This window comes from Pteropus vampyrus, unplaced genomic scaffold (genome assembly GCF_000151845.1).
Source record: "Pteropus vampyrus isolate Shadow unplaced genomic scaffold, Pvam_2.0 Scaffold461, whole genome shotgun sequence".
Classification (NCBI taxonomy): domain Eukaryota; kingdom Metazoa; phylum Chordata; class Mammalia; order Chiroptera; family Pteropodidae; genus Pteropus; species Pteropus vampyrus.
Window position 1 is genome coordinate 2,385,869 of NW_011889242.1, and position 10,828 is coordinate 2,396,696.

Consider the following 10,828-nt stretch of genomic DNA (forward strand, 5'->3'; position numbering starts at 1 on the left):
TTTCTTACTTTGCTTCTGCATCGTCTCTATAAATTTCTCTTAGCTCCTGTTGGTGGAGCACTCCTAACCATTTCTGGCTTGGTGCTGCCCAATTTGAATAGATTTTTGCTCAAGTAAATTCTTAAAAATTTAATATGCCTCGGTTTACCTTCTGGCATCCTCAACACGTTGAGATTCATCTATGTTATAGCATGTATCGGTACTTCATTGTTTTGGAGGGCTGAATAGTCCATTATATAAATCTACAGTACCGCAATTTGTGTATTAATTCATCAGTTGGTGGAATTTGGGTTGTTTGCACTTTTTGGCTATTATGAACAGTGCTTCTATGGACATTTGTGTACAAGTTTTTGTGTAGACATGTATTCAATTCTCTGAGTAGATTCTTAGGAGTGGACTTGTTGGGTCAAATTATAACTCTATGTTTAAATTTTTGAGGAACTGCCAAACTATTTTCCAAAATGGCTGCACCATTTTACATTCTCATCAGCCATGTATGCGAGTTCCAATTTCTCTGTATCTTTGCCAACACTTGTTATTGTTCATCTTTATTACAGCCATCCTAGTGGTATGAAGTAGTGTCCCAGTGTGATTTTGACTTGCATTTCCTTAATGACTAATGACGTTGAGCAGCTCTGCATGTGCTTATTGACCATCTGCATATTTCCTTCGGAGGAATGTCTGTTCAAATCCTTTGCCCATTGTATAATTGGGTTGTCTTCTTGTTGAGTTGTAAGAGTTCTTTATATAATCTGGATATTAGTCCCTTATCAGTCTTTTCACTTTCCTGATGATGTCCTTTAAAGCATAAACATTTTAAATTTCAATTAAGTCTCATTTACCTTTTTCTTTTGTTGCTTGTGCTTTTAGTGTGATATCTAAGAAACCATTTCCTAACCCAAGGTCATGAAGATTAACCCGTCTTCCTTTAAGAATTTTAGTTTTAGCTCTTACATTTAGGCCTATGACCCATTTTGAGTTAATTTTTGTGTATGTTATGAGGTAGGGGTGTAAATTTATCTTTTTATAGGTGAATATTTAGTTGTCCCAGCACCATTTGGTGAAAAAACTCTTCTTTCCTCACTGCATTGTCTTGGTACTCTAGTACCAAATCATTTGCCCATAAATGTATGAGTTTATTTCTGGACTCTCAATTCTATTCCATTGACCTTTATGTTTATCTCTTTTAATCTTACAGTAAATTGGCTCAAGCTTCGTTCTACATGTTATGAGAACAACAGCATCTCCGCACTGCCAAGTGTCTGGGAATTCTCAAGATCGTATTTTCCCATTACCTCTTGTACCAGTTTCTTGTTTTCACTGAATTCTCTCAGCTCGGGGACTTGTCTTCTATAACCTAGTGGAAATTAAGGAATGAAGGTTGTGCCATTTCAACTTTCCATGGCACAACCTTCATTCCTTAATCCCCTAGAGTAATGAACACAACAATGTGTGGCAAACTCCTATTCAGGATTTGAGCAAATCTCATATGGGCAGCAACTTAAACATCACTCCCTAAAAGTGCATCAGCCAGTTTCTTTGCTTGTGGTTCCCTTAGGTGCTGACTGTCATTTTCCTGGGCTCTCTTGCTTCCTGAATACCTTTCTCTTCCCTTCTCTGAATGCCAGCCTCCAATCCCCACTCCTCTACCTTTTCTTATGCAGGGCACTTTAGTTCTCTCCTTCACTTGCCTTCCCCAAGACCCTCCAGCCTCACCCTTTTCAACAGGAAGGCCTGAAGTTTCCCTGAACTGGCTCCTCCAATTGAACACCCACCTCTGGAGTAAACATGGCCCTTACCCTACAGTGAGGAAGCATAGCTGTCATTGTTTTCTAAATCACAATTTTTTCCTCCTGTACATACATTTCAGTGTGACAACCCTCTTTTTGCTGTAGCCTCCTCAACTGGGAAGCACTACTCTATCTCTCACAGTCCTTCCAGTTCTGATGTCCTATGGAAATTTTCAAATCCATCTAAATTACTAAATGGAGGATTATATTTGAAAGAGCCTGCTGAGAAAAAAAGGGAAGTTGGGGGAATTTTCCTTTGTTTCCTGCTTCACAGATTTGCCCACAGTCCCAGCTCAACTGTGAATATGAGTACCCCTCTACAGAAATGCAGAGCAGAATCCTTGACATACTTTTCAGACTCATTTGTATCAGGTGGGTGAGCCATAGCATGGCCATGGAATAAAAGTTGGTCTTTTTTTTTTTTAAGTCAGTCTTGAGGATTCAGATTTTAATCGCCTTCATTGAGTGTCCACCTGAGTCAGGCACTTCGCCAGTGCTTTTAACATTACCTCATTTAATTGCAACTCCTATGAGGAAAGTTTTATTGCCTCAATTTTAAGGATGACAAAATGACACTCACCCAGAGAGACCTGGTAGCTACCTCAAGGTCACACAGCCACTGAGGAGCAGAGCTGCCACAAGGACGACTGTCCCTTGGAAGGCTCAGTTAGATATACAAAAGCCAGCCAGGGCTGTAAACTCTATACCTACAGGGGCCAGGCAGGTAACACAAAGGAGCGAGGGGACCAGGTAGGAGAAAACAGGAGCAAGGTGAGGAGCCTGTGTATCCTCGAAGGGTGAGGATGAACTCCTGCTGCTTAACACTCATCCTCTTTTGCACTCATCTTTCAAAAGCGAATAGGCTCTAAGAACTGGTTGGCTGGGGGTGGGAAGGGCCCAAGGACTTTGCCATTGGGTAAGAAATGAAGTCACTGTTTCAAGACTCCATCTCTGTCAGGAGGGCAGCTGCCTTCACTAATGTTCCTTGAGCCAGGGAGCGGGCCCTGCCGTTGAATGTGACAAATGTTTGGGAGCAAATAGGGGGCCCCAGCTGGCCCAATGGCTTTAGGCAGGGCAGACTTTTTATTCAATTATTAAACCTAGGAGAAAGACCCAAAGAAGATACCAGTCTTTCACACAGGCACACACACCTTAAATCACTTGCTGGGCACTTCGGCTTCCTCAGCCGGAAATAGGGCTAATTAGCCCTCCGGCCTGCAGAGCTCACAGGACTGTTGCCAGAGTCAGAAGCCGGCAGAAAGCGTTAGGGTTAGGACAGGGGGGTAAGCATGTGTACGTTTGCTCACGAAGTGAAGAGTCTTCAGGGCCGCAGACCGGAGCCTGACATGGGCGGAGAGTATAGGCTGTGGGTCCGAAGTGGCAGAAAAAGGCCAGAACCAAATCTGAGGATCCCCGGATACAGGAACCTGGAACCCGCTCGCCCCACCCAGAAGGCCGCGGGGCAGCAGCGCGCGCCTGCGGAAGACACGCCCCACCCGTACTTCCGGCGCGCGACCTGGAAGCGGAAGAGATTTCGTTTTTCTCTTACGCACTCTCGTGCGTCTCACCTGCGTAGTTTTTGCCCGGCGGGAACGCGCAGCGGGGGAAGTTTGTCTCGGTGAAGGGAAGCTTAACGTTGAGACCCCGGAGCGGCGGCAGCCATGGCGGATGTGACCGCCCGTAGCCTGCAGTACGAGTACAAGGCGGTGCGTATGGGCCCGGGGAGGACTCCGGGCAGAGAGCTCAGTGGGGAGCGGGAGGCGAAGAAGGAAACTTGTCCTTAGGCCTACAGAAGAACTACGAAAGCGGAGGGGAGGTCAAATCGGGGTGTTGTCCCCTCAGCGCTACACCCGACCCGCTCCAGATATCACCCTCATCATGCCCAGCAGTTTCCCAGGTGTGGGTTATTATGGGCAGCGTTAGGATTGGGCAGCTGATTGAGTTGCTCTTTGCTCATGTGCAGTTATACGACGCTGTTTCTTTTTGAGGAAAACATCTTTTTATTCCGACTAGTGGTTACTAGCACTTAGTTGCCCCGATTCTTACTTCCTCTGTTATCGCCCGCTGATATTCCTGTGGTATAGGAATTGGCTCTGCTCGTGTCCGAGCTTCCATTACACTGTGATCTTTTCAGAACTCGAATCTTGTCCTCCAAGCTGACCGCTCTCTCATTGACCGTACCCGCCGGGATGAGCCCACGGGAGAGGTGCTGTCCCTGGTTGGGAAGCTGGAGGGCACCCGGATGGGAGATAAGGCTCAACGGACCAAACCGCAGATGCAGGAGGAAAGAAGAGCCAAGTGAGTACCGAGGGGAGAATGATTTTCCTTCGTCCACAGTCCATCTTTTCCCCCGCTGCCCGCCACAGTCCATCTTGCCTTGAGCATTTGAGCTTTGTTTTTCTGAAATGCTGAGTGCAAGATGAGACATCAGTGGCAGTAAAAAACTTTCGTGAAGGTAAAAACAACATGAGAATTAAAAGGTTTTTAAGTAAAAAAACACCCCTATTTCTTTCTGTTATTGCATATTTCCTACTGTTAATACTAACATCCAAGCATCGGCGGTATGAATGACGGGATTTTTTGTTATTTTTTTTACTTTTTGGGGGGATATATTTCAAAATTTAAAAATTCAACTTTATCTCACTATTATCTTTTGGCCTTGATCATCTCTGTTTTTCTCAAAAATCGTAGGCCCAGTTTTGGTTTATAGTAGTTGTATTTGAAATGAGTTAATGCATTATTGGTCTTCCACTTTGCAAAATATGATCTCTTTTCCATTTTTGTTATAATTTGTGGAAATCAATGGCAGTAGATTCCTTTAGAGCTTCAGTTTCTCTGGCTAGAAAAAGAAAATGTAGCTGAGGAGTGAGGCACTAGTCAAAACCCAGTTGTATAATATTGTACAAAATAAAAAGAGTTGTCTCTTTTAAATAAATGTGGAGGATGTCTCATTGTAACATTCAGTGCACCTAGTGAGAGAATGACAGGATTCCCTGTCTGTTACTGTGTTCCCACAAAGAAACACTCCTGCAAGCGACTAAGACCAAATGGGAATCATTTGGTGAGGTATAGCTTTGTGTTTTAAACGTTACCTGTGTGCCATGAAGCTGAAGAGGAGGGTGGCTCGATTTAGTCTTGCCTTGGGGAGGGAAGGTTCTCCCAGATCACCATTGCACTGTGTGTGTTAGGCGAAGGAAGCGTGACGAGGACCGGCACGACATCAACAAGATGAAGGGGTACACACTGCTCTCAGAGGGTATCGACGAGATGGTGGGCATCATTTACAAGCCCAAAACCAAAGAGACCCGGGAGACCTACGAGGTGCTGCTTAGCTTCATCCAGGCTGCCCTTGGGGACCAGGTGAGGCAACCAGAAGATGAGGCCAAGGTTTTGGAGGGGAAGAGTCCCACCTGGGAGGTGCCGGAAGAACCTCGTCCTGTGGATGTTCCGTTGGCTGAACCAGTTTTCAGAAGTGGCTAATACTTCCTGCGTACTTACTTGATGTAGGGTAGTGCTTTGCATGTCTTCTCTCTTCCAGCTCTAACTATAGCTCTATGATTAGGTGCTGTTAATGTTTGTTTTCCATCTTACAGAAGAGAGATGTGAGGCAAAGGATAGTTACGTAGTTTTTCCAGGTCACAGAGGTAGTATTCGACAGCCAAGTTAAGAAACCAGGTATCTATCCCAGGTCTGTGCTCTTACCCTTTTTACATGTGCAGTTAGATAAAGGACTTTTGTGAGTCTGAGACTGGTGAAGAGGGTGCTGTAGGAGTTGGGGACAGAGCATCACCACAAGGCAGGCGAGAGGAAGACTGCAGTGCCCTTCTCACCTGGAGAAATGTGACAGATGTGGTGGAAGCTGTGTCTTTCTGCTTCCTAAGATCACTTACTTGATCTTTTTTAAAATGGGTCTTTAATTGTGTGATTCTGGTGGCATTTTCATTAGCATTAATGAAAACGGTCAGAACCTGGTATGCAGGTTTTAAAGAGGTACGGTTCGCCACAGGCTGTTGTCACAGATCAGTGATGGTCTGCCTTTTGTTGTTTTAAATGTTTGTTGTCATTAGGTTTTTTTGTTTTTTGTTTTTTTGCCACCAGCCACGTGATATTCTGTGTGGGGCAGCTGATGAAGTTCTAGCTGTCCTAAAGAATGAAAAGCTTCGTGATAAGGAAAGGAGAAAGGAGATTGACTTGCTGTTGGGTCAGACAGATGATACCAGATACCATGTTCTAGTGAACTTGGGCAAAAAGATCACAGACTACGGTGGAGACAAGGAAATCCAGAACATGGGTAACTGAGCTCTTTGTGTCCTGGTCATGTTAACTGGTTGCTTATTGACCCCTAGAGGTGATCTTCTAACCTCAGTCATTAAAACAGTTAAATACGTCAGTTCCTGTAACTTGTTTGTATTTCTTGAGTTAAAATTGATTATGGCAGCCATTTCTTAATCTGGAGTTTTCTCATATAAAGCATGGGAGAAAACTCAGGCAGAGCCTGGGGGACTCAAGTAGTTGAGCACGCAGAGCAGGGCCATATCCAAGGTTGGCAGGTTGGAGAAGGCCTTGGTGGTGGCTCACTCTGGCCATTGTTAAGTGTCTTTGTGAGTCCTTAGACCTGAGGTCTGTCCTAAGTGAGGGCATGTCAGGCCAGTGGGGAGGACGTTAGCTCCATGGTGTCTCATCCCACTTATTGTTCACTGTTCTCTAATCCCTCATTTCAGATGACAACATTGATGAAACATATGGTGTGAATGTACAGTTTGAGTCTGATGAGGAGGTGAGTGATAAAGCCAAATGACCCAGTTTATTTTTTGTCTTTTGAAATTGTTTGGGTAAGGGGATCAGTTCTAGTGTAAGGAATCTCTATAAATTTTATGGTGTTGTATAGGTGTCAGACTTGGCCATGAATATCATTTTGCCAAAAAACTATTGTAGTCATTGTTAGGTTTTATAAAACAAATTAAACTTATAAGTAAAAATTAATGTAACTTAGAATAAGCCATGTGCATCAGCAAAAAGAAGACAGAAGATGAGTGTGGTGTGTTCTTCACTGAGAGCATATGCCACCACACATCACTGCATTTTAACTTTACTGTGATCATTTCCCACCCATCAGGGCTGCATGTCTTCTCTCTTTTTAAAAGTACACATTTGCCCAAGAGCTTGGGCACATTTTGTACGTGATTGGTTAAGTAACAGCTGCAAGCAGCCACTAAAGTTCACTGTCTGGATGATTTCTTGAGTACAACTGAATAAGAGCAAGTAGGGCTCTTGGAAGTCTGTGCAATTGCCTCAGTTGCCGCAGGTAACCCCGGCTCCTGAAAGATAAAGTGCCACCTTGGCACCTCATGCTAGGAGAGGAGGCAGGGGCAGTGTAGGCTCAGCAGAGAGCCACCAAATCGGGAGCCAGGCGGTCTGACCAATTTTGGTCTTGGATCTTAGGCAGATCATTTTTCTTCAGTTTCTCCATCTGTCAGCTGAGATGAGTGAAATAGTGACTGTGAATCTCCATCCTGTGATACAGTGAATAGGATTGTATGAATTTAAGTAGCAACAAACTGAAAGAATGCTTTGCCTGTAGTATTTATTTATTTAACAAACGCTTATGACTAAGCGTCTGCTTTTAATGTGACACCATGTGGAGTCCACAGTACTGTGTGAGCCGGTGTGTGAGTTAGGATGGTAGTGCGCACGCCAAGTGTGGCTGCATTTCTACCCAGGCGTGCTTTCGCACAGCTTCTCTTCATTTCATTTACGGATCGTGTGTATGAGGGAGATTGATTCAATGGGTTGCCTTTGTGGCTGCTTCAGGTGAGCAGCAGAAAGAAGCATCTAACGAAGCAGGGCCACAGGGACTGAAAGTAGTGAGGTCATTGCATTAAATTACTCTGGATAAGCTGACCCTGGTTTCAGTAAGCTCTGGGTTTCACCCCAAAGCTGTTGCTCTAACTATGGGACTAATTTTCAGTGATGCAGGAGACAGGTTGTGGTGTGAGCCAGCTCCGTATCAGGTGTGGGGGTTGGGGCTCTTTTCACAGGAAGGTGACGAAGATGTGTATGGGGAGGTTCGAGAAGAGGCCTCCGATGATGACATGGAAGGGGACGAGGCAGTGGTGCGCTGCACCCTTTCGGCTAATGTGAGTGCAATCTGCTCTTGCTCGCTGCTTCTGGGCCAGGTGCCTTCTGAGTAGCATTTCCCTCCTGTATGAGGTCCTGATATGTCACCAACTGAACTCCCTTTTTGTAGGGCGAGTGCGAGGAACTTTTAGTGTCTTGTTTTCCTTAAGATTTCAGTCAGTCACCCTCCTTCCCAAAGGCATGCGCTGCTGAAATCTTAGTTTTGGTGTGCTTCTGAATTCAGTAGAGCAAAGTTTTCTGTCCTCTGGGAAGTTCTCAAAAGAAAGTGGGCTACGGGTGGCTTGTTGAGCGCTATCGTGGGGTGGTGAGATGTGATTGGGGCAGAGTTGGCGAGATCAGTGCTGGGTCACTTTGCAGCTTGTTGCATCTGGGGAACTGATGAGTTCCAAGAAGAAGGATTTGCACCCTCGGGACATTGATGCCTTCTGGCTGCAGCGGCAGCTCAGTCGCTTCTATGATGATGCCATCGTGTCGCAGAAGAAGGCAGACGAAGTGTTGGAGATCTTGAAGGTATGGCCAAGGTCATAGTTTTGCATCCAATGTATATGGGACAGCGCATGACGTCGACAGTTGCACCCTTAATCCTGATGTCACCTTCTCTGCAGACAGCGAGCGATGACCGGGAGTGTGAGAACCAGTTGGTGCTGCTGCTCGGCTTCAACACTTTCGATTTTATTAAAGTGCTGCGGCAGCACAGGATGATGAGTGAGTGCACGGTGGCCCCTTCTACAGCATGCATGTGTGTGCGTGTGCATGCGTGTAGTGGAAGCTGTGTTGCCCTTGTAGCTCCAGTTCATGTTTCATTCATTTTTCTTTGTATCCCAAGGTTGAACGTTGGTTTTATCTCACCCCCTCCTCTCACCTTTGCTCTCTTTTTGCCGTTGGCAGTTTTGTACTGTACCTTGCTGGCCAGTGCTCAGAGTGAAGCTGAAAAGGAAAGGATCATGGGAAAGATGGAGGCCGACCCAGAGCTCTCGAAGTTCCTCTACCAGCTCCACGAGACGGAGAAGGAGGATCTGATCCGGGTGAGGCGGGCTGGTTCATCTGTCTGATTCCTGAGCTGAGTGTTTGCTTTGGAAAGAGACTTAAGTTAGAAGATTGCAGCGCACAGCTAAATGCGTTATATTAAGAGGAAGTTGTAAAAGTATTTTTTAAAATTCTTTGAGGTTTGTCAGGGGCACAGATTAGAATCAACACATTCATGTTGGTGTGGTCAAGAGACCATTGACCCGCTGTCTCCCCGGCACCGTGGGCCTGTCCTGTTTGTGTACTCAGTAAATCATGGCATCTCCTAAAAACAGGAAAAAAACATGTGTTTGCTGAACTCTGAACCCCCATTTCTACCCCTTGGGGAGAGCCATTGGTGCTCAATGGTTGAACGTCTGCTTCTGAAATCCACTCACTGTGCATTGTTCCTTTAAAGCTGTTTGCTGCTCTTGTCATCTGGTGGTCCCCATGGCATGTGTGGATGTAAAGGACTGTTTTTCTGTTTCAGGACTTGCTGGTCAGCACCTGCGCATCCAGCTCAGCCAAGAGCCTAGGATGACTCGCTGCTGCCCTTTTTGCCTTTTCCCTCTCAGGAGGAGCGGTCCCGGAGGGAGCGAGTGCGGCAGTCCCGAATGGACACTGACCTGGAAACCATGGACCTGGACCAGGGTGGGGAGGTCAGTACTGGGACCACCTCCATCACTGTGAGGGCTGGAAGCTCATTTGCTCAGCTGCTGACTTCCTTTGTGTTTGTTTTTCCTGGTACCAGGCACTGGCCCCGCGGCAGGTTCTCGACTTGGAAGACTTGGTCTTTACCCAGGGGAGCCACTTCATGGCTAATAAACGCTGTCAGCTTCCAGATGGATCCTTCCGTCGCCAGCGCAAGGGCTACGAAGAGGTGCATGTACCTGCTCTGAAGCCCAAGCCCTTTGGCTCAGAGGAGGTGAGAGCATTGCTCCTTAGTTTTCACCTCAGCTCCCCTCCTTTCTAGTTTGGATTTCAACCCACTGATCATGGTATGGCCTTGTCTCAGATTATTCTGGAAGTGTAAGCTGCTTCAGAGCATTTTCGTTTTGATCTTGAGCCCGGGGAACAATACTGATCCCTCTGGTCTGGCCTACAGTGGAGAGAGATGCATGGAGGTGCCAGGAAGTGCAGTCCTGGCGATCCCTCAAGGTCACAGTCTGCTTAGGGTGCTGCCCTTGCTATACAAATGCCTCTCCCTTCCAGCAACTGCTTCCAGTGGAGAAGCTGCCCAAGTATGCCCAGGCTGGCTTCGAGGGCTTCAAAACACTGAACCGGATCCAGAGTAAGCTGTACCGGGCTGCCCTGGAGACAGATGAGAACCTGCTGCTGTGTGCCCCCACTGTAAGCGCTGCTGGGCTTCTGCTTTCCCGGGATGTACTGTCTGTTTTTGGTGGGAGGCTGGTTCATCTCCACCCGTATCCCCCAATTTTCCATTCTTTGATGGAAGACACGCTAAATGGTCAGAAAAAATTCCCAAGGCATGCTCCATTCTCTGTCTCTTTGATAAGCTCAAGGGAGTTAGGGCACTGAGCACACCCAGGTGCACAGGCCTCCTCATCCTTGACTTCTGTCTCAGGGTGCCGGCAAGACCAACGTGGCTCTGATGTGCATGCTCCGAGAGATAGGGAAGCACATCAACATGGATGGCACCATCAATGTGGATGACTTCAAGATCATCTACATCGCTCCCATGCGGTCTTTGGTGCAGGAGATGGTGGGCAGCTTTGGAAAGGTAAGGGGTAGAATGCTCAGAAGATGCTGACCGCAGCTGTCCCACTATCGGGAGCAGGCCTGGTGCTTCACTGCTTTTGTATGAGAGCATCTCTGCAGCGTCTGAGGAGGTGTTTTTTCCACTTTAAAGACAGAACTTGACCCTGGTGTAGGGT

At 46.5% G+C, this 10,828-nt stretch overlaps 1 protein-coding gene across 1 annotated transcript in view; it reads left to right on the top strand.

The window, feature by feature from the left end:
* The first annotated feature begins 3,318 nt into the window (after window positions 1-3,318).
* The window catches only part of SNRNP200 (small nuclear ribonucleoprotein U5 subunit 200), a 30,711-nt gene continuing 23,201 nt past the window's right edge, over window positions 3,319-10,828 (top strand). The window contains exons 1-13 of the mRNA XM_011382009.2: window positions 3,319-3,496; window positions 3,925-4,088; window positions 4,979-5,150; window positions 5,889-6,081; window positions 6,512-6,567; window positions 7,829-7,927; window positions 8,286-8,438; window positions 8,534-8,633; window positions 8,817-8,953; window positions 9,509-9,592; window positions 9,685-9,858; window positions 10,146-10,283; window positions 10,519-10,674. Coding sequence (XP_011380311.1) covers window positions 3,452-3,496; window positions 3,925-4,088; window positions 4,979-5,150; window positions 5,889-6,081; window positions 6,512-6,567; window positions 7,829-7,927; window positions 8,286-8,438; window positions 8,534-8,633; window positions 8,817-8,953; window positions 9,509-9,592; window positions 9,685-9,858; window positions 10,146-10,283; window positions 10,519-10,674 — 1,671 coding nt within the window. The 5' untranslated portion in view covers window positions 3,319-3,451. The remainder of the gene's footprint in view (window positions 3,497-3,924; window positions 4,089-4,978; window positions 5,151-5,888; window positions 6,082-6,511; window positions 6,568-7,828; window positions 7,928-8,285; window positions 8,439-8,533; window positions 8,634-8,816; window positions 8,954-9,508; window positions 9,593-9,684; window positions 9,859-10,145; window positions 10,284-10,518; window positions 10,675-10,828) is intronic.